The sequence below is a fragment of the Balaenoptera musculus genome, chromosome 5 (assembly GCF_009873245.2).
Source record: "Balaenoptera musculus isolate JJ_BM4_2016_0621 chromosome 5, mBalMus1.pri.v3, whole genome shotgun sequence".
In the NCBI taxonomy this organism is placed as follows: domain Eukaryota; kingdom Metazoa; phylum Chordata; class Mammalia; order Artiodactyla; family Balaenopteridae; genus Balaenoptera; species Balaenoptera musculus.
The window spans coordinates 113,044,846-113,069,411 of record NC_045789.1 but is presented as its reverse complement, the minus strand read 5'-3'; the positions used below and the strand labels follow the sequence as shown (position 1 = coordinate 113,069,411).

The following is a 24,566-nucleotide window of genomic DNA, read 5'->3' as shown; positions in this document are numbered from 1 at the left end:
ATTAACATTTAAACATGTTCGAAACTCTGTCATCCCAACATCCCAGTCCAGCTACTGGATTCTCTCCACTTTTACTTACAGACAAAATTTTCACAAGAACTATCTTTTTTTGCTAACTTTTCCTCCTAACCTCCTATTTATTCTTCAACCCATGCCAATATGGCATATGCCCCCCCCATTCCAAGAAAACTTTCCTTGCCAAAGTCACTAAGGACCTTTATGTGGAAAAATTCAGTGGGTTTACTGAAGTCTTCATCTTCCTTGACCTGTCAGCAACATTTGACACTCCATCTCAACTTATCATTCTCTCCTTTTCTTCAGGTATTGGAATCAGTCCTCTGTTCTTCATCATACTATAATCTCTACAAAAGTGGTCCCATTCGTTTCCACAGTCTTAGTTACCAACTGTGAGACAATGGTTTCCAAAACCTACCATAGATCTCTGCTCTGAGTTTCTAAGACTCATCTATCTATCCAACTGCCAACTTAGCATTTACACTTGGAAATCTCACTGATATCTCAAGTGAAGCAAATTGTATCATAATATATTCATACAATAATACAGGGTAATATCTATCCTTACTAAAAATAGCCCAAGCTAATTAGTGCTCTCTCATTATCAGTATTAATAAAGTTGCCTAATTCTCATTTGACAGTCAAAAAATAGCCAAAAAGTAGAGAAAATTCATGCTACTTAAATGGTCATCATTGGAAGAGTATAAACTTTTTGGCGTAAAGTTATTTCCTTAATTTTTTTTTTTAACTTCTCTTCAAATTAAGCCTCTTCATTACACCTGCCCTGAGTTCTTATAAGCCCCTTCAGCAAGATTAGAATTTTTTTTTAATTGTGGTTTTATACAGAAAGTTGAGTTCTTCTCTTTTACTATTCTCATATATCTTCTATTCATTGGAATGAATTTTTAATTTAGTATAAAGGGACAATACATGCTTCATTGCATCTAAATGTCACTGGTCTTTTGCATAATTTTCAATGGTAGTGGAGTCACACAGCTCATCTAATAGCTCATAGTGCAATTTTCTCCCTCTCAACCAGATGTCATGGTTTCTATAATATTTTAAAGATTCCTTCTTGAAAATAAAGAGATTCTTCTAGATAAGGTTCATAACTTCAAAAAGGAATCATATTTCCCCAAATCATGCATGTGACAGGTATCCAAGACCTCTATATTCTATTATTTAAGTGTAATATTTCCTTCTTCGCTCCCTCCCTTTTATTTAAATTTTTTTCATATAAACAGAATCTGGCGAATTCTCCACACTGATGCAATCCATTTGAATTATCTAAAATCAAATTGCCTTATTGACAAGCTTAGAGCAATCAATTTTATGAGCAGTTCTGAAGATAATTTTTTGATCACAGGAAACAAGCCATAAGCCCTTGGTGAAAACATACAGCTTTGATGCACAAATCTCAATGTGTTCACTTTGTTGCATCTAATTTCTTTCCCCCACCTCCCTCATTCCACCAATGAATATGTTGACAAAGTGATCAATTTATTTATCTTTCCATTCCCAAATAATACTTAAAATAATTTCCTAGACTCAGAAAGAAAAGTCCTATCATACAGGTATTACATTTCTCATAATTAAAATATTATCAAAACCATAATATCTTTAAATCTGTTTACACAAAAAATTATTTTTACCAAAATAGAACTTATACATTCCAACCTCTGTGTCTTTTTATAGTGCTCCTTCTACAGTAATATTAAAATACCAAAAGTACCTTTTGCAACATGGTTGTCATTTGACATATCAGTTCTTCATGTCCCTGTTCAGTTACTTACCTAAAAGAACAAAAAAGAAAACATAAGTTTGAAACAATTTCAATTTATCTTTAAGAAGAGCTTTTACATTTCTAATAAAAATAAGTTTGTAGTAGGCACTGATAAACTTGTTAATAAGAAAATCATCACTGTATTATAAATGTGAAAGAGCAACCAAAAAAATGTAAACCTTTCAAGAGCTCAGAAAAGTAGGCAAAACAGAGTAGATGAAAAGATGGAAAAATAGCATGTATAAGAGGAACAGATTTAAGAAATTATGAAAATGTTCATCTAATCATAAGGAACTTTAAGCAACATTAGTAGATTTGAGATGGTCAAGACAATTGAGAACAAGATTAAATTCTGTGTTCATACTTCAGAATTATTTTTTATTGGTTCAAGTTTCATATGACAAACATCATCTAGCCAATATACTTTGGTTGATGCTTTAGTCATAGTCTATATAAAAGTTTACATAATCTACATTAAAACTTTTATTGTTAAAACATGACAAAAACAGTAAGATAATTTTAGGAACAACAAAAATCATTCTTATTCCACTATCTGAATTCAACAGGTATATTTATTCATGTTCTTTCTCTTTTAAATCTATGAATATGAATATGTACTCATTTAAACAGGTGAACATACACCGAGCATGAATATGAGTATGTTCTCCTTTAAACCTGGCATATATAATACATTATAATTACAAAATATTGTATTCCTTTTTTACCTATTATTTATAATTATTTTTCCATGTGTCTGTCTACTGTTCATACATGCCATTTTAACATCTGCAAGTTTGTGCTGTTTCATAATTTACTTAGCCATTATCTTTTTAATGACATTTAAATTATTGTCAAATTGCTATAAATAATAATTCAAGTATATGTGTATACATATCCTTTTTATCTCTTTTCACTTCCACTTATCTTTAGTCCTAACTTTTGCTGATTTACAAGTGTCCCTACATTTGGTAGGATACATCATCCTTCCTCATTCAAAAGTCTATGTCTTTTCCAATTGAAGCTTAGTATCAATTTGTTGAGAGTTTAATTCCTTAAAGTCCAACGAGGCTTATTAGGATTACATTCAGTCTATAAAGAGACTTGATAAGAACTGACATCTTAACAATCATTTGTCATCTTATCCATCCCTTATTCAAATCTCCCTTTTCATCTCCCAAAAGAGTATTCAGTTTTCTTTGCATGGTCTATGCATATCCTTTGCTAAGCTCATTAAGAAGTACTTCATAATTTTTCTTGCAATTGTCAAAAGGAACTTCTTTCTAATTGTATTTTCTCTCTGATATACATTACTACTATTAATTCCTACACTTTTATTTTGTGTTTATTCTCCTTAGAAAGTTTATAGCCTCTTAAAAGTTTTTGACATTTCTCTAATTACATCACAATTTTTTAAAACTATAAGGAAAATTCACAAAGTCTTCCTGAGTATTCCCTTTATAGAAGTTAAAATAATTAGACAGACTATGATATTCAGAACAATCTGTAGTTAATGACAGTGGGGACGATTAAGATGACTTGCTGAGCCTCATTTCAAAAGCAGGCTTTGATTTTAGTGTGTCCCTCCATTTAGAAATTATGCTGCCTCATACATAATATTCAAACATTTTACATGTTTGCATGAAGAGCCTGTAAGTACCAACCTAAATAGTTTTCCTGAACAGATTTTCAGAGAAAACTTACTACACAATTATATCCTTTGGCTTTTCTTAGAAAGCTATTATAAGTGCACTTGCACCTTATGGGAGAAAAGGCCAAAGGATGTGAACTGCAGTTTAACAGCAAGAGGCCTGGCTTTGGGATCATATTGGCCTGGCCTCAAGGCCTGACTCTGCCATTTGGTAACAAGAGGCCCTGCACAAATGGCTTACTGTGAGCCTGAGTTCTCCTCCTGAAATGAGGTTACTTGGAGGCTTGGAGATAGTAGGTAGAATGCACCTGGCATAAATTTGGCACTCAAAAACTGGTAGGTATCATCATCCATTGACAGAAGGCCATGTCTAGACCTCATCCTAAGCATTTTACATATGTTTATTCATTTAATTTCACAATAGCCATGTGAAATACTATTCACATTTAGTCCACGAGGAATGAGTTCAGAGTCTATATTGGACAAATTTACGGTAATATTCAACACTGACCCAGGATTCTAGCCATTGTTCTCTGATCCTAAGTCAATGTCCTCTCCACTATGACATCCAAATTTCCGTTTTCATTACTTTTCCCTACTAAGATCTGGGATTTCATAATATTCTACAGATTTCCTTTTAATTCAAAATGATTGGAAAAGAGCCTTTTCTAATTTATTTTAAAATCCAGTGAATATCACCTATAATCTTGAAACAGTCATTAAAAACCATTTATCATCTATCTGACTCAAAATAACCTTTTCCAACATTAATTATCACTACTTCCCTTTACTCGTCCTACAACAAGACCAAATTCCTTGATTTTCCCCTTTACATACATACAAAATTTTATCTAATTTTCCTGTCTCCATACTTTACCTCAAGAAATAACTGCTCATGCTGGTTATTTTCTAGGCACCCCTGAGCTCCCATCTGTCCATTTTTCTTCTCTGCCCTGTTCTCATCCTGTGAGGTTGACCCCTACACTGTGTCACACAAACTCTCTTGCCCACTGGCATCCACTTGTGTTTGCTCAGTTGAATGCACCAGCAACAGATCCCAAAATAGAATCGGAGAGACATTAACGTATGTATTCTTCATGTTCCCTCCCTGCTTTGACATCCCGGCAGTAGCTGCATTCCTCTAGCACCATAGCTTCCATCAGACGGTCCCTCCTCTACATTCTAGTAAACACAGTTTCCTCCACCTCTTTCAGATCTAGCCTAAGAGTGATGGTGGTTGCCCCATGGTCCCTCACCACCCCTTGATGGTTCCCTTAACCTGACTCACTTCTCTTTAAACTACCTCTTCATTAAAGTCTCTTCAAGAATCCTGGCTGAATGTTTCATCTATTCCTTCTCATTAAAAAAAAAAAAAAAAGTGAAAGCATATAAAGTACAAAGAAGAATATTCTATATATAAAGCATACAAAAGTAAAGAGAAAGGTGTTCGTGGAATAACCAGGTTTAACAAAAAACACACTACTTCCAGAATCACTTTATATACATACATATAGTTACTGTCTTAAAAATTATATGGTATTGTTATTATATAACATTGATTTTTTTTGCCCTCATGGTCCTTAACCATTCCAAAATATAAAAACTCACCTCATCTGTTTAAATTTTCTTAGCATTCCAGAAAATATGCATATACCATATATCTAATCAAAGAAAGACATGCTTTCTATTATACAATATCCAAAATCAGTCTAAAATTTTCTTAGTTTTAATTTATATCTTCAAGGGTTACACTCATAATTCTTCCATGAAAGAAACTTGAGGGATGATGTCCACTTTCAGAGTCAGTCTCAAATTCATACAAAAGCATTGGTTGAAACTGCTGTTCAAGGAATTTTAAGCTGGACAGGCATCTCTTGTCTCAGTTAAATTGCAATGAAAAAAACTAAGAGATGAGAAGTGCCTGTGTCCTATTTTTTCTTCTTCCTTCTATAACTACCATTTATTAAACACAATATGTCTCTCTGTTTATATTATCTATTTATTCTTCATGACATGTAAGACAGGAATTACTAAATCCCTTTCACAGATGAAAAAAGGTTAAGTAATGTGCCTAGGCTCTAAGTGCTGAAGCCTGGAACTGTCCATCTCCAAAGTCATCTTTTTTTTTTCTTTTTTCTTTTAGTCTTCTTTTTCATTATACCTTGCTGCCTCCTTTAAAAGATTTGATTTATTTACATTTTACTTGATATCAGGAGATTAGCAACTTTTTCATGCCAAAGTCTTGTTATATTATATCCAATTTTGCTAAATGCTCATCATATTTTATCACAATATATCATATTTTCATAAGATGTGATTTGGCCTATGATATCATTAGGCCATTAAAATATTATAAAACAAAAACAAAAAATATTGTAAAACAAATATTGTAATGTTTCCGTTTTACTTTCTCTTACTCTTCAAGGCATATTAGAACGCTAACAGTCTTTAACTGACAGTCAAGTTATAAATGTTATGAAAATATGAAGGACCCAAGGACTAAAGAGTTAGTGATATCCCAGTGGCTTGGAGCCCCTAGATCAGTGTCCCTGGGCCAATTACAACAGACCAATCACTAAGGGTCCTTTTTTTTTTAAATCACAGAGTCTTGAGCCTCACTCCAGTATAATATTTTGACTTTACACTTTTTACAACCTCTGCAAGGTGATCCTTCTGCATATTAAAGTTTGAGAGAACAAGGCAAGAATCATTGCTTTATTTCAGAGATCCCAGGACCAGCAGTATATCAGCATCACCTAGAAACCTATTAGAGATGCAGAATCTTGGGCCCTACACCAGACCTTCTGAATTAGAAGTTCAGGAAATGGGCCCAATAATATGCGTTTTAGAAAGCCTTCCAAGTGATTCTGATACAAGTGAAAGTTTGAAGACCACTGCCCTATGTGAAGCAATTTCCTGGATCCTTTGTCCTATTTGCACTCTCTTATTATGGGACTATTCTAGAGCCACTATTGAGCCAAGGCATTGTCACTCTTCACTTTCCCAGGAGGCTCTTTGAAGTCCCAAAAAGAGACCTCTCTGGTACACACATTATCAAATGCTTACCATTTCTCTTTCCCTGCCCTTATCTATTTGACCTACCCTATGTCTAGATTAAAAGATTAAAGTTTCAACAGATGCAGTGTCCACACTCACATAACCTTATTAGGAGCTACCAAAATCAGAGAGGTATTCAGACACTTAAATCAGAACCGTCATTTCAAATTCCTTTAGAATCACATGTGTAACCATAGAGATCACATAGTTTGCATAATACCATTTAGAACAAGTCTTCCCCTAGTCCACTTTGTCTCTGGTGAACAATCCTCTCTGTGCCTTAGCACCAATTTAGAAAGTACAACGTTTAAGCATTCATAAGATGTTTCCATGGAAAAGGCCAATCAAATTGAAAGAAGAAAAACATCGCCTCCAGGTGTCAAAAGAATAAAGCAAGTTCACAAATACCTTGTCCAATTAAAGTTCAAGGCAAATAGGCAATAACATCTCAGAACAGTAATTATGGATGGAGTTGCCTTCCAGCTCTTATATTCGTGAATGCACTCAACAGGGACCTGATTCAACATCTCACGCAACAATGCGGAACACAACAGGAAAATCAGTGTTGTACACCACACGCTGAGCAAAGTGTTTCATCTGACACTTAGAACTGGTTGCACTCAACTACTTTTAATTTTAGTCCCAATTTCAAGAGACTGCCACTGACACAGAGCTACTACGTGAAGTCCTTGCATCCAGCTCCCATTGGGCTGTTCTGTCGAGCCTTTGAATAGTTTGAGCTCCACTGACAGAACACACATTATTTCCTTTTGAAACTGAAAACCAGGACCTGGGCATTTGCATACGCGTTTATTCTTCTCCAAGAGAATTGAGAGCAATTTACGTGATCTCCTCTTCACTGTGAGCCTGTAACTCTCCTCTCTTAATGAGGCAGTGTCTTGTGCTTAGCTTGGTTTAAAATGCACTTTTTTGGCCTCCTTCAGATCCACAATTCAACTGGATTCTCCTTGCCTCTGACTGTGAATAGCTTCCTGTGGTGAAATATAACACACCTCTGATTTTTCTTCTTTCAAGGCAGAGTGTTTTGCTTTGAGGTTGGCAAGGAAACAACTCGGAAAACCATTTGCAACAAATAAAATATTAACAAGACAGAATCTCTCAGCATCAGTTTCTCAACATCTCTCTTTCCTGCTTAAACTTAATAGAAAACCCCATATAGAGACAAAGATTCACTAATTTAATAATTTGGCCTAATTTTAACTCCTTATATAGGAATAATAGCTACAGTTGCTTTCCCTTCATATTCTAGTCTTTTTTCACAATGTATGTTTCTGTTCATACCTTATAGCTGTCCAGTCACAACTGACTACTAAAAACAATATCTGGACAAGTGGATCAATATTTAGATGACTATGTAGGAGCCCCAGGGGCTAAAAGTGGTAGGTCAGAAACCTAAAAAAAATGACTGTCCACAAAATGACACGCAGTATCAACAGTGTACAAGGAATTATTTAAAGGCCTTTCAGTCAAGTTGGAGATGATGTAATTAAACAAAATAAAATAATTAATAATAATAATAAACTATCACTTATAGAATGCTTCCAAGTACCAAAAATTGCACTGACTACTTTATACACATTGTCTGAATTACTATTCAAAACAGCCCCATGGGACTTCTCTGGTGGCGCACTGGATAGGACTCCATGCTCCCAGTGCTGGGGGCCTGGGTTCGATTCCTGGTCAGGGAACTAGATCCCACATGCATGCCACAACTGGGAGTTCACATGCCACAACTAAGGAGCTGGCGAGCTTCAACTAAGGAGCCCACAAGCCACAATGAAGGAAACTGTCTGCCGCAACTTAGACTCGGTGCAACCCAATAAGTAAATATTAAAAAAAGAAAGAACAGCCTCATGAAAATCATCCTGTATTTATATTCTAAGACAAGGAAAGTGAGACTCTGAGAAATAAAGGGACTTGTCGCAAGACCCTTTTACTAATAAGTGATTGGATTGAAAATCAAATCCAGGTCTTTCTGGTTTATAAAGTCTAGGTCTTAGCCACAGCTGGTTGTATAAATGAAGGCAAGGTAAACTAAGTGGCACATTGGTGGACTGGGCATTAAATGGCTTGGTGGTGTGTAATCTTAACTGAGGTGATGAAACTCGTGCTGAGCTTTGAAATAGATAAGAAGAGAGAATACGGGGCTTCCCTGGTGGCACAGTGATTAAGAATCCACATGCCAATGTAGGGGACACTGGTTCCAGCCCTGGTCTGGGAAGATCCCACATGCTGTGGAGCAACTAAGCCCGTGTGCCACAACTATTGAGCCTGTGCTCTAGAGCCCGCGAGTCACAACTACTGAGCCCGTGTGCCACAACTACTGAGCCTGCGCACCTAGAGCCCATGCTCCACAACAAGAGAAGCCACCACAATGAGAAGCCTGTGCACCGCAACAAAGAGTAGCCCCTGTTCACCGCAACTAGAGAAAGCCTGCACGCAGCAACAAAGACCCAATGCAGCCAAAAATAAATAAAAATAAATAAATTGGAAAAAAAAAAAGAGAGAATAGGAAAAGAAATTGGAGGGAAGGAGAGGGAAGGGAAGAGAATGACCCAAAGAAGAATGTAAGATGCATTACTATTGGCCTAATGTAAAGATACAGAGCAGATACTCAAGGTAAGTTCAAAAGACCAGTCTGGCTGCAGTAGAGTTAACAAAACACAAAGATAAAATTGAAAACATAAGTTAAGGTCAGACTTCAAGGTCTTAAGTGTCAAGCTAGGCAGTTTGACCTTTATTGACAGAGTATGAGTCATACTTTAGATTTTCCAGTAAGGAAATGACATGATCAAAACAGAGTTTTAAGAAGATTCATCTAGTGAGTAGGCAGGCAGCTTGGATAGGGGTTAGAGAGAAATAACTGTAATGGAAGTAATGCTCTAATAAGGACCTGACAACTGCGAAACACTTCAAGGCTTAATAATATCTTAGCTCCTAAATGCCAAATCTGCATCAGTTAAATCTTCTGGACTTACTGCTGAACTTCCTTTCCTCCCTTCCAGGTCAAATCTAGTGCTATAACCTGCAGAGGCTCCAGCCACCAGAATGCAAGCTCCATGAGGTAGGGATTGCTGATGCTGTTTTAATTGTTGAAACTCTGTGCCTAGAACAGTGCTTAACACTGAGTAGGCACTCAGTAAGTACTTATTGAATGAATGAACACGTGAACCAAAATGCTCGATCATGAAAATGGCTAATTCTAGGCCTAATGTTATTAAATGTTTAAGTAGAACAGAGAAAAAGTGAAGCAGAAATAAACTTTTTATGCAGACCATCATTTACCCATCTTTGACATAAATCACACTCCCCTATAAGTGAAGATTAAACAAGCCCTCACTATAACCGAATGCAATGTACAGGTCTTGTCTGGGTTCTGATTTGAACAAATCAACTGTAAAAAAAAAAAAAACAGGTTTGAGACAATCAGGGAAATATGAAAATTAGATATTTGGTATTAAGTTATATGAATGAGGTGTGATAATGGCATGGTGGGAAAAAACGGAACTTACTAGGTAGAGGCATAATGAAATATTTACAAGTAAAATGACACAGTGGGGCTTCCCTGGTGGCGCAATGGTTAAGAATCCGCCTGCCAAGGCAGGGGACACGGGTTCGAGCCCTGGTCCGTGAAGATCCCACATATCATGGAGCGACTAAGCCCATGTGCCACAACTACTGAGCCTGCGCTCTAGAGCCTACGAGCCACAACTACTGAAGCCTGCGTGCCTAGAGCCTGTGCTCGGCAACAAGAGAAGCCACCGCAATGAGAAGCCCGCGCACCGCAACGAAGAGTAGCCCCCGCTCGCTGCAACTAGAGAAAGCCTGCGCACAGCAACAAAGACCCAAGACCCAATGCAGTCAAAAATAAATAAACAAAATAAATAAATTTATTTTTTAAAAAATGACACAATGTTTGGTGTTCTCTTTCAAATACTCCAGCCAAATGAAACCAAAAAAATGTAGGATGGGAGATAAGGTGAAACAAAATTAGCAAAATGGTGCTGATTTTTTAAGCTGATTGGATACATGGAGATTCATTATAGTATTCTCCTTACCTTGGTCCATGTTTGAAACTGTTAAAAAAAAAAATGTTCATCAAAGATTTTCTTAAGAGACTCATGAAGGGTGGGCAATAAAACAAAAACAGGTGCCAGTATTTTAGTCTATGCATGAAGATGTCCACTAGATATCCTCCAAATATACTCATTCATTCACTCATTCATTCAGCACATGGTTACTGAGTCTACAATGTACTGGGGGTTATTCAAAGTGAATGAGACACTGTCCCTGCCCTCAGAGATCTCATCATCATGTAGGGGAGGCAGGACAAAAAACTAGTGATGGCAATCCAAAGTCATTGTGATGTGCAGATATGAACAAGTTACAGTGGAGGCATAAAGGACATAATTAAATTTAATATTGAGAAGGCAAGCTCTGGCTGCAGGGTACTTAACAGATTGAAGAAAAGCAGAGAAAATGTGGATGAGAACTGAAGCAGCAGCACTAAAGAAGGGATGGATCCAAGAAATGTTAAGAAAGTAGTAGAATTCTCACATTACTTATAATTTACTTTTAATATTGATACAATAGCTACCTCTATTAGGTGCCTACTTTGTACCCAATTCTGTAAAGAAAATCATGTTTTTGATCCTGTCATCTGTGCTAATGGCTAAGAAAATGGTGTTGGTATATGTGGGCCAGAGGAGGAAAAAGGAAGTTGTACAATACATGCATGCACAAAGCAATAATAATGTAAATACTCATTGACAAAAGGAGAAAAAAGTTTATGGAGAAATATATAAATAACTAGTATAAAAATCATTTTGGACAACACTAAAAATTATGTAAATACACATTAATCTATACAATGGGTTTTATTTAAAGGGAACTCCTTTTGCTAAACTCACATATGTGGTATTTAGAATTCAAATGCTACAAAGTATATCTAATGATAAGGTCACATCTGTATCCTGTTAAGGAAGTTATTTTCCAAACTTTCACTAATATTAACATATGTGATGGGATATTTAAGTAACTACATACCTGAATTATTCTTCATAATACTTCTTCCACTCAATTTTAAATAAGAATAACAAGCCTGAGCCCACAGGAAAAGCTTCACAATCCCATCAACCTGGATAGAGTCAGGCTAGAAAGATGCAGACGAGGGTTAGGAAATGCCTTTTCCTTCCTTCCCTGAGCAAGGTGTTCCAAAATGCTGAGAGTACCCCCTGGATGGTAGCTTCTTTAAATGGCTCTCAGACCAGAATGAAATATTTGAGTCGACGGTCACGATCAACAGGGCAGTGATTCCTTCCTGGGGCTGACACTTCCCAGAGAAAAAGATCATCCTCTGTTTCCTCCCTTTTTATCTCCTGGTGTGTCAACTACACACACACAAAATTTATCTCTCTTGGAGAGTGGTCTCGGTAAATGACTATTCCATTTGTTTCCATTATGCTGAAGGCCCTTTCCTCATGCTATTTTCCAAATTAATTTCCAAATCTAGAACTCTTATTTGAAGAAATAGTCAACACAGGTTTAAAACTAGTTGGCTTCCTTGGAGAAATCTGACGAACACTATTTCAGTCAGGCAACCAAGATTCATATCAACAGTGATAAGTCATATTGAAGGTATTACCCTTGATCAGATGTGATGAGAACAGCACTTTATTCCGTGATCTTCCTCTCAAAAACATATAACCCAAACTAATCATGAGAAAACCATCAGACAAATTTCAGTAGAGGGGTATCCTCCAGTATACCTAATCGATAGCCTCAACACTATCAAGGTCATCAAGAACAACGAAAGCCTAAGAACTGTCACAGCCAAGAGGAGCCTTAGGAGGCATGACAATATGTAATGTGGCATCCTGGATGGGATCTTGGAACAGAAAAGGAGCATTAGGTTAAACTAAGGAGATCTCAATAAACTGGACTTTAACTAATAATAATATAACTAATAACTATAATTCGTAATAATTTCTTATTAATTGTAACAAATGCACCACACTGTTGTAAGATGTTAACAATAGGTGAAATGGGGGGTGGGTGATGGGTAATACAGGAATTCCCTGTACTATCAGCTCAATTCTTCTGTACACATAAAACTACTCTAAAAAATAGTCTGGGGCTTCCCTGGTAGCGCAGTGGTTAAGAATCCACCTGCCAATGCAGGAGACACAGGTTCGAGCCCTGGTTCAGGAAGATCCCACATGCCGCGGAGCAACTAAGCCTGTGCACTACAACTACTGAGCCTGCGCTCTAGAGCCCGCGAGCCACAACTACTGAGCCCGGGTGCCACAACTACTGAAGCCCGTGCGCCTAGAGCCCGTGCTCTGCAAGAAGAGAAGCCACGACAGACAATGAGAAGCCCGCGCACCACAACGAAGAGTAGCCCCCGCTGGTGACAACTAGAGAAAGCCCACGCACAGCAACGAAGACCCAATACAGCCAAAAATAAAAAACAAACTAATTAATTAATTTAAAAAAATAAATTCTATTAATTTTTTAAAAGGTTCGCTTCTCCCTTGAAGAAATAAATCAAAATATAATTTTACCTTTTAAATTTATATTTCATTTTATAAATTAATACCATGACTAGATATTAAATCTCTGTTCTTTTAAGCTACTTGAGACAAATATATGTTTTTTCTCCATTACCCCAAAATAGATTTCCCAGTCTCAGAAAGGAAATATGAAGGAAACTAGCTCTTATAATATTCTTGGAAATAATAAGAATAAAAAGCTCTTCCAGAGAAAAGAGGCCTGATGCCTTCTGGAGAGGCATTCTGTTGCTGCCAGCTGAAAGGGTGAGCAATGGGAATTGCAGTGCAGTGGTATCAGAAATCCCAAACAGATGTTCAACCCATTGATCAAAAAGATGAGTAGTATGAAAGCTGAGCATCCATCTGTCCTCTCCCACAAGGAGACAGAGTATCACCAGTGCATGGAAATTTCAGCGCGAGAAAGACCCTTAAGAGATCCTTTGCTCCAATCCCTTCATTTTCACAGACGAGGGAATTTTAACAGCCAACTAATTTCTGATAAGCAATCCTCTCAATACTTTTCTGAAACATGAAAAATAAAGACCCTGATTCTAAGAGGTTAGAGAACATCAACCTCTTTTCTTTATCATCATGTATGCAAATGATTTTTGCTTGAGACAGGAGATTTTTTCCATTTGAATTCCTATTATGGAGAATGGAAATGAAACAGTAGCAAGGACGAAGACACAAATAAGAGGCACTGGACAAAGAAAGAGAGGGTTGGTAGACTAAGTCAACGAACTTGAAGCTCAAGGGAAAATCCAGGAGAGGGGAGAAACTTCTGTCATGGGGTCCAGAAGCCATAGCCATACAAGGTTTTTGGAGGCAGATACAGTTTTTGTTCTGCTTGAGTGAAACCCTGAGTACCCATTGCCAGATCCCTAAAGAACTGTCCACTTCCTCAGTTACCAGTTATCAGAGAAGCTCAAGGAGAGAGGGGACTCTAGCCTTGGCTGTAAGAGAAAGAAGCCTTGTCAGATCACCAGCTGGAAAAGAACCAGTGGGAGAGTGCCCTGGAGAAGGGAAATTGAAAAAAGGAATTCGTGACTAAGGAATGATCTTCACCTAGGATACAAGAGGCTGCACTTGCACTGACATGTCTGTAAACAGTTAATGTGCTCAGCAACCTCACACCTGGAGTTAAGTGGTTTGTTCTCCTCTAAAGGACAGTTTGACTATAAAGTCAGTAATGACTCAGTGGAAGGAGCTGTCCTTAGAGCAGGGAAGTGGCCATGGCCATGATTCCAAGGTCAAATACAGACAGAAGCCCCTAATAAGGTCTCAGGTTGGTGACAACAGAAGTGACAACCTGACAAAGCCGCCAGTGTGAGCCCAGCATTCATAGTGTTTGTCCAAACCAGCCCCATAGCAGCAATAAAAACCTTGGCCAAAAGCTCTTTAACCCCTTTCTCAGCATCTGAGATGCCCTAAATGAGAACTCAACGGCTGCCTTTCTCTACCCCGAGAAAAGGGTTACCAGCACCCAGACATTCATTTATCCTTTCTGCAAGGATAGAGAGATTTCAGTAAGCTAAGTTTTATGCTGTGTTCCTCAATCTTTTTCTCTCCCCCTCTTTATTTTGTTCTGGTGAAAATGGTTTGAACTTTCCAATGCACAGATTTATCTCTCAGAATCGTCACTTACTTAGACAAAGCAAAGGGCTTAACAACAAATGGAATGCAGGAGAAGTTCATGCTTGCACTTGAGAATACGACCCTGGTGAATAAACAGAACTTTTTCAAACCATAGCCTATATCACCCATGGCAAAAGAAATAATTTTTGCAAGTATACTGTAGCTCCTCCCCTGTGGCTGGGAAACAACATACACACAGCTAAGCTCTCAAAATAACCAATGGATATAAATTAAGTCAGTGCTTTACTCCAAGTCCAGCAATCCCACTGACCCTTCAAAGCATTCTAAAGTGGGTTCCTTTTTCTCCGTTAGAGTTTGGGCACAGTGGCCTGGAACAGAAGCAGTGTGGTGACAGGAGACTGAGAACAAATGCCTCCATTGTGCAGCTTGCTAAGACAAAAGCAAGAGTCTGACTCACAAATACAACACAATTAGAGGCAGCCCAGAGGCCACAATGGGCCAACATCGAAACACAGACGGTTTGAATGCTTTCACTTTGATGCATACCGTGAGTCCAAAAGTTCTCCAGCTTGCCCCTGAAATTACTGCCAACCAAGAAAACTTTTTCAACCGCTTTTGTTCATATTTTGATTTTGGAATTCATGAATACTTAGGAAGATAGACTTGACTGGATGTCTTGCCTGGTTTGTTGTTGTTTTTGTTGTTATTGTTGGCATTTTTTTAACATTAGAGTCTTGCATCTCTCTTTAGTTTGGGGACACACGGGTCGGGGAGGGGGTGTTAGGCAGAATTTCAAAGTAACTGAACTATACAATGCAGTTGCTTACGAATTAAAAGTGTTCCTTTGGGTTCTTATCACTTGTCTGAAAAACACCGAAGTGCCAGCATCTGCAAGCCCTGGTGCTCTATGAGCATAAAAGTATAACTGTGACCTCACTGGAGCATTTTAAAAATCTATTTAATTCCCCTGAAGAATAGACAATGATAACTATCTGTCACTCTGGGGAGAAGTTGATGGCATTCTTCACCTAAAAGGTCATAAAATTGGTGGGGAAAGTAATCCTGATCTTCACTATGAATGAAAATTCCTTTCGCAAGTCCTGCTTTGAATGATTTTTTTTTTCTTTTAAACTGAAAATAGGCTTACATTTAGATTTGGTTCTGCTATTAAATAACTTTGTAATGTTAAACATATGACAGCCTTTTTTCATCACTCTCATCTGTAAAATTAAAATTGTTGAACTAGAAAAAAAAAAAGGAAAAGAAAATAGGCTTACCTCCTCAAGTCTGGGAAAGAGAAGATTCACTGGCTTTATGGCGACTGTAACGAGTTCTCCCTAAGTACTGTATTGATGTCATCCATTGTGGCATTAGGCTAATTAGGCATTACGCCTGTTTTTAATGCCATCTGTATTTTTACTCAGACAAATGGAATATGATAGTAATGATACTAAGTGGTTCAATGCTTATCACAATAAAAATTTCCATTAGGAAAATATGTTTAAGAATGCTCAGGATAACTAAATTACCCCTAGGTCATTTACCAGTATATTGATGCTTCATTTCTAAGCGTCTCCATCGGAAGCGGCCTTATAAAACTACTGCACAAAATGTGTCTAATGCACCAGCATCCTGATGTCACCAGTGGTATAATTGGTACATTAACCCTGCCAGGCATTTAGTGAATTGCTGAAATTTTATCACTTGTTAGTCATGAAAATTGAGGGGAAAAAAGAAATATTGTATACCAAACTTGGCATTCAACCCATGCAGTCTCAACATATCTATGAGCTCGGCTGTTCTAAAGCATGTTTCATTGATGTGACTCAAAAAAACTACAGCTAAATCATGAGTACACCAGACTCCCCTCTTGTTTCCACTCCTGTGAAGTCATGCTGGAATAGCCAAGGGATTGTGGAAAAATTGGGGCAGTGACTGAATCCAAGAGAACATCATGCTTCCAACGAGGAATGACAGGGAGTTTGAGTATTTGTATTTTACAGTGTTTTCTACATCTAACTCTTAGGCAATTGTGGAACATTCTATAGCACACCCAGAGAAAATAAGTAGTCCAAAAAATTTTATGTCAGTCAATAACATCAATCTCCCTGAAAAGACTAGTGGATGCCATCTATACAAATGCATGGAGTCCTCCTTGCCCATAGAATTTCTTTTTTTTCTTTTTTAACATCTTTATTGGAGTATAATTGCTTTACAATGCTGTGTTAGTTTCTGCTTTATAACAAAGTAAATCAGTTATACATATACATACATCCCCATATCTCCTCCCTCTTGTGTCTCCCTCCCATCCTCCCTATCCCACCCCTCTACGTGGTCACAAAGCACCGAGCTGATCTCCCTGTGCTATGTGGCTGCTTCCCACTAGCTATCTATTTTACATTTCATAGTGTATATATAAGTCCATGCCATTCTCTCACTTCTTCCCAGCTTACCCTTCCCCCTCCCCATGTCCTCAAGTCCACTCTCTACGTCTGCGTCTTTATTCCTGTCCTGCCCCTAGGTTCTTCAGAACCTTTTTTTTTTTTTAGATTCCATATACAGGTGTTAGCATACGGTATTTGTTTTTCTCTTGCTGACTTACTTCACTCTGTATGACAGACTCTAGGTCCATCCATCTCACTACAATCAACTCAATTTCATTTCTTTTTATGGCTGAGTAATATCCCATTGTATATATGTGCCACATCTTCTTTATCCATTCATCTGTCAATGGACACTTAGGTTACTTCCATGTCCTGGCTGTTGTAAATAAATTTGTCTGTATAGCTTTGCTTTTACCATTTGTCCTAGGGTTCTGTCTGTCCGTTGTTGTTTTGTTTTGTTTTTGTTTTTTCAGTATAGTTTTTAGCACTTGTTGTCATTGGTGGATTTGTTTTTTGGTTTGGTTGCTCTCTTCTTTCTTTCTTTCTTTTTTTTTTACTTTTATAATTTTTTTATTTTTAATAATTATTTTTTATTTTAATAACTTTATTTATTTTTCTTTCTTTATTTATTTTTTTTCTCCCTTATCTTCTGAGCCGTGTGGCTGACAGGGTCTTGGTGCTCCAACCAGTGTCAGGCCTGTGCCTCTGAGGTGGGAGAGCCAAGTTCAGGACATTGGTCCACCAGAGACCTCCCGGCTCCATGTAATTTCAAACGGCAAAACCTCTCCCAGAGATCTCCATCTCAAGGCCAAGACCCAGCTCCACTCAACGACCAGCAAGTTATAGTGCTGGACACCTTATGCCAAACAACTAGCAAGACAGGAACATAACCCCACCCATTAGCAGAGAGGCTGCCTAAAATCATAATAAGGTCACAGACACCCCAAAACACACCACCGGATGTGGTCCTGCCCACCAGAAAGACAAGACCCAGCCCCACCACCAGACCACAGGCACCAGTCCCCTCCACCAGGAAACCTACACAACCCACTGAACCAACCTTAGCTACTGGGGGCAGACACCAAAAACAACATGAACTACGAACCTGCAGCCTGCGAAAAGGAGACCCCAAACACAGTAAGTTAAGCAAAATGAGAAGACAGAGAAATACACAGCAGATGAAGGAGCAAAGTAAAAACCCACCAGACCTAACAAATGAAGAGGAAATAGGCAGTCTACCTGAAAAAGAATTCAGAGTAATGATAGTAAAGATGATCCAAAATCTTGGAAATAGAATGGAGAAAATACAAGAAATGTTTAACAAGTACCTAGAAGAACTAAAGAGCAAACAAACAATGATGAACAACAAAATAAATGAAATTAAAAATTCTCTAGAAGGAATCAATAGCAGAATAACTGAGGCAGAAGAATGGATAAGTGACCTGGAAGATAAAAAAGTGGAAATAACTACTGCAGAGCAGAATAAAGAAAAAAGAATGAAAAGAATTGAGGACAGTCTTAGAGACCTCTGGGACAACATTAAACATACCAACATTTGAATTATAGCGGTCCCAGAAGAAGAAGAGAAAAAGAAAGGGAGTGAGAAAATATTTGAAGAGATTATAGTTGAAAACTTCCCTAATATGGGAAAGGAAATAGTCAATCAAGTCCAGGAAGTGCAGAGAGTCCCATAGAGGATAAATCCAAACAGAAACATGCCAAGACACATATTAATCAAACTATCAAAAATTAAATACAAAGAAAAAATATTAAAAGCAGCAAAGGAGGGACTTCCCTGGTGGCGCAGTGGTTGAGAATCCGCCTGCCAATGCAGGGGACATGGGTTCGAGCCCTGGTCCAGGGGGATCCCACATGCGGCGGAGCAGCTAAGCCCGTCCGTGTGCCACAGCTGCTGAGCCTGTGCTCTAGAGCCCGCAAGCCACGGCTTCTGAAGTCTGCATGCCTAGAGCCTGTGCTCTGCAAAGGGAGAGGCCACCACAGTGAGAGGCCCGCGCACCGCAACAAAGAGTAGCCCCCGCTCACCGCAACTAGAGAAAGCCCACGAGCAGCAAATAAATAAATAAATAAATATTTAAAAAAAAAAAAAAAAGCAGCAAAGGAAAAGCAACAAATAACATACAAGGGAATCCCCATAAGGTTAACAGCTGATCTTTCAGCAGAAACTCTGCAAGCCAAAAGGGAGTGGCAGGACATATTTAAAGTGATGAAAGGGAAAAACCTACAACCAAGATTACTCTACCCAGCAAGGATCTCATTCAGTTTCGATGGAGACATTAAAACCTTTACAGACAAGCAAAAGCTAAGAGAATTCAGCACCACCAAACCAGCTTTACAACAAATGCTAAAGTAACTTCTCTAAGCAGGAAACACAAGAGAGGAAAAGACCTACACTAACAAACCCAAAACAATTAAGAAAATGGTAATAGGAACATATATATCGATAATTACCTGAAATGTAAATGGATTAAATGCTCCAACCAAAAGACATAGACTGGCTAAATGGATACAAAAACAAGACCTGTATAAATGCTGTCTACAAGACACTCACTTCAGACCTAGGGACACATACAGACTGAAAGTGAGGGAATGGAAAAAGATATTCCATGCAAATGGAAATCAAAAGAAAGCTGGAGTAGCAATTCTCATATCAGACAAAATAGACTTTAAAATAAAGACTATTACAAGAGACAAAGAAGGACACCCCACAGAATTTCTCAAAGACAGGGACAGTGTTGTATTCACTTCTGTATTACTGGGGCCTAATACATGCCTAGCACATAGTAGGTGCTCAAGAAATGAAAGAATTAGGTTAAAAAATATATGCTTATAAGTAGTCAACTAGGACATCTTGAATTGAGACATCACTGAGCTTTGAAACTAGGAATCAACATGACATGGTGGAAACTGCACAAGCTTTGGGGTCACACAGGCTTGTGTTTGTATTCTGATTTTACAATTTCCTGTCTGTGTGATGTTGAATAAATAACTCAACCTCTGTGGAGATTTCCTCTGTCTCTAAAAAGAGAAGAATCTTGCAAGACAATTATGGAGAATGTATGCAAAATGTAGAGTTTGATAAATGGTAATTATGATGATACCCTCATTTCCTGAGGTTACTTATAGCAAGTTAAGATTTAAGGTGCCTTATTATTCATATTCACAATAATAATATCTCACACTTGTAAGTATAATGCACTTTTCTAAGCATCTCATAACTTTCATCATGTTAACCCAATCAACGACCATATAAAGTAGTACTACCTCCATTTTATATCTGAGAAAATTGAAGTTCACATTCCTAGGTATATTCACAAAATTAGAGTTAGAATATCAGAATGGGCTCTAAAGGAAACATAAAAACAATTAAATAGAAAACCTTACACATTTATCCAAAATGTGGTTGAAATGACTATTTTTTGGATATATTACCTGTTTTAATGAATAATTTGTAAAAAATATAAATAAGATACTTAAAGCACATGTAAATGCAAGAAGATTATCTCTTCTCACCTTAAAGGCCACTGATGCAGCAGCATTCGGTAGCCAAATATGTGGAGTGAAACTGGTTTTTCAAAGATCTTTATTAAGCTCAAAACTACTTAAGCCTCATTTTTTTTCAAGGGAATTTAAAAAGCAGTTATGCTTTAAAGTTGAACCTCAATACACCCTTAGCAAACACATCAATCACAACCTTGACTCTTGAATCCTTGCTGCTCTGACCACGTGAATACGGAACACTGCTGTTTCCTAAGAACAGCACACCCAAGGTCCAGCGATTGTAACTAGAACAATGTCAGCATTCATAGCAGGGCCACATCTTTGTAAAGCACTTTACAGACACAAAGAGCTTTCAAGTACTTGACTTCAAAATTCTTCAAAATTCTATGAGTAAGGTAGTTGTTATGATCCTTAAAAATTATAAAACTATCATTTGTTGAATTTCTACTATGAGCAAACATTATATTCATGCATACACACTTGCATGCACACACATACTTTGTTCTAATCCTTACAACAACTCTAGAAAGGAAATATTATTATCCCTAGCTTTCCAGTGAAGCAGCTGAGGCTGCTTGCCCAAGGGACTTACTCAAGGTTAATAAAGACAGTCTGATTTCAAGGGCCGAATTTTCCTGCCATGCAAGAGCTATTTCTCTTTTCCTAGCATATAATGCCAATAAAATCTTTGTGCAAATGACATTTGTCTAAGGGCCTCTTCCATTTCTACCCCTTCTTTCCATCTGAACTCTAGAAGTTTTACTGGCCCACAGAACTTGTCTAGAACTCCCACATCCCATCTGAGTCTGCCCCCCCAGAAGCTCCACACAACATTTCTCCTACCCAAACTCCCATCCTCCACTGCCACCATCAAAACCTACCTACCCATGTCTATTCTTTTATGTCTCTTTAAAATACAAATTATCTTTGTAACACAAATGGATGCTAGTGCATTTTATTTCTCTGGAATAGTATATTCATTTATTCATTTAATAAATATTTATTGAGAACTCATTATGTGATACTTCCCCAAAACTAATGTTTCAATTCTAAGAACCAATGAAGCTACATTTATTGTCAGACAAGTGTTTGGATGGCATTCAAAATTCTCTATGTATAATAATAGATAATACTCACCAAGTGTTTATTCTGTTACATGTATTACCTCATTTAAATCAATGACCTTATAAAATAGGTACTAATAATATTATTCCCGTTTTATATAAAAGGAAATTGAGGCATAGTGGTGAGATATTTGACAAAAATTATTTGGCTAGTAAATAGCAGAATCATGGTTTGAAGTAATTTCTGTCTTGAGAGCTACTCCTCTTAATAAGCTATACTTGCTTTAGGGTTTTTTGTTTGTTTTTATAATTAGGGCATGTATACATTCTAACTTGCCTGGGATAATTCTGGGATGAGCTTGTTTTCCCAGAATAATTAATAGCACCCCCTTTCACTCTCAAAAGTGTCCTTCTTTGGAAACTTCCCTGATGGTCCAATGGTTAAGACTCCGTGCTTCCACTGCAGGGGACACGGGTCCATCTCTGGTCGAAGAACTAAGATCCTGCATGGTGCGTGGCCAAAAAAAAAAAAAAGTGTTCATCTTTGAAGAATAAATTATATTGTCACCCTATTGCCAATAAAAGAATAATAGTTAACTGGACATGGCCGAAAGAGAAAACAGCACAGGAATATTCTACAACATAGTCACTAGGATACAAAGGGACTATGGAGAGGAAGGAAAAACAAAAAGCTAGGAATCAATAGACCTTGATTCAAGACAGGGCTCTGCTACTAGTCAGTTGTGTGCCATCGGCCAAGTTGCCTCTGTGAGTCTCAATTAATATCCTCTATAAAACAGAGTTAAAAACACCAACTCCCAGGGCTATGGTGAAAAGCACTTGAGATTACCTAGGAAAAGTACCTGGAACATGATAAGGTCTCAAAAAAACAGATGTTTAGTTATTCTTTGGAACAGTTTCTCATATTTTACATGATTTTTCTACTGAAAATGAAAATGAGTTCTTAGAGGAATTAAACAGCCTTTGGACAGGCACCTAACATTCAGAGCCAACAGAAATTTATACCAATAATTCCTGCTGTAATCTTAATTCTTCAGAGTTATAGAATTGGGAATTATTTACAAAAATGAATCCACTACATAATGCATTTCTTGAAGGCCACACAATATCCTAAAGCCCGACTATCAACTCATTGTAGGTGGTCTTACCATGTAGGTTGAAGTAGGAAAACCACACCACACTCTTGGATACATATTTTTATTCTAGAATCTGGGACTTCAAAGACTGAGGAGCCAAGTTTCAAGACATCTAAGGGAACAGGAAAGGAAATCCCAGAGCAGCAAGGTAAAATGAAGTTCTTTTCCTTTCTCCCAATGTGAAAGAAAACTATTTGGCAAGGATACTGTTTGTATCTCTTTGTACGATGTTTAAAAGAAGAAGAGGTGAGAAAGAATGGAGGGCGTGTGAATGTATTATAAACCACTAAATATTATTAGTTTAACATTTCCTAAGCCTATTTGTTTATTTCATCTTTTAAGTAGTCTCCCTTCATAGCATGGCTTGGCTAGATAGTCATGAGGCAAGATGCTAAAGAATTATGTGTTTTCACCTAACAGGCTATAAAAAAAGAAATCAATTTAAAATGGCACTCAACTAAGAAAACATCACAGCCCCACAGACCTCTGGAACCCTGAATCCTTGAAGAATGTAGATTTATCCAGCACTGGGTATCACTATATTGTGGGGTGATTGTGTTTCTTTAAACTCAAATAATTCATGCCAATTACAGAACTCATGCAACTCCCTATGGATTTAGTAATTCCCTAACAGCTGGGATGTGAAATAAAGACCATAAACTCAGTTCTTTTCAAGGATAAATTAAAACATAAACCTATTTTATCATGACATGCTTTACTAATAAATAAAGAAAGGATCATGGTGTACTTTCATTTTCACATTAATTTTGTAAAGTAGAAATAATTGGTCATTTTTTAAAAGGAAAAAAAAAGAAAAAAATCAGGAACCCAGCAAAAAATGGGGAAAAAAGGAAAGATCTTTAAAAAATAATGATATCCCGAAAATCTACAGTATGACATCTAAAATACAATTGAAATAAGTGTTTGTTCTATTCTATTCAGTGTAGCTCTGCCGAATTATGGGCTCTGCTGCACCTAGAAGAATCAAAATAGGCCATGTAGAGCATACATCTCTAAATGTGCATAATAGCCTGTATGTAGTACTCTATTATAGAAGCAACATCATGCATCACTCACCCCAAAGAGAAAAGTCAATATCTCCCATAAAAGAGATGATTAATAGTAGCCATAGTGTTCAAGTGAATTTAAAGTTAATCTTTTTGAACAAGAACTTCAAGAGAAATAGCACTCATAGAATTCAGGAACTGTTAACTGAAATAGTTTCTATTTAACAAGCTTTAAAAAGCTGGGAAATTTTGTTATTTTAAGGAAACCTTCATAAATTGAGATTTTAAGGAGAAGAGAAATGTCATTTACAGGAGAGTTAGGAATTGCAGTTCACATTTTTGTGACACCACTTGACATATGTTAGTTGATAAATCTGTATCAGTCAAAGGGACCAAATATAATGTGGGGTTTATGTCCTGATTTCTTTTTTTGCATCACTATTAACAAGGTTTCCAGAAAACCTACCAGAGTCAACAAGGTTCAGTGTACTGGGGTCAGCATTCTGAATCATCCCCTTCTTTGTTTGGCTATCCTGACATGATACTTGTTGGTACCACAACAAGGACAGCTGACAACTGCTTTTCCTATTTGAAAAGACTTTGCCATTCAACTTGAACCAAAAACATTTGTCATGTGGTAGGCAGTGGATTAACTATAATCAGACCAAGCCAGTGGTAGTGCCAGTGCCAGGTTGAAAGAATCTTGTGGAACAAAGCCTGGATTTATCTCTTTGAGCATTGTTAGTTTGTTTCTTTTTGGGGGG

At 37.4% G+C, this 24,566-nt stretch overlaps 1 protein-coding gene across 1 annotated transcript in view; it reads right to left on the bottom strand.

The window, feature by feature from the left end:
- ANK2 (ankyrin 2) overlaps nt 1-24,566 on the bottom strand; it is a 591,117-nt gene that overhangs the window by 507,811 nt on the left and 58,740 nt on the right. The window contains exon 2 of the mRNA XM_036852154.1: nt 1,748-1,808. Within this exon, the coding sequence (XP_036708049.1) occupies nt 1,748-1,768 (21 nt within the window). The 5' untranslated portion in view covers nt 1,769-1,808. The remainder of the gene's footprint in view (nt 1-1,747; nt 1,809-24,566) is intronic.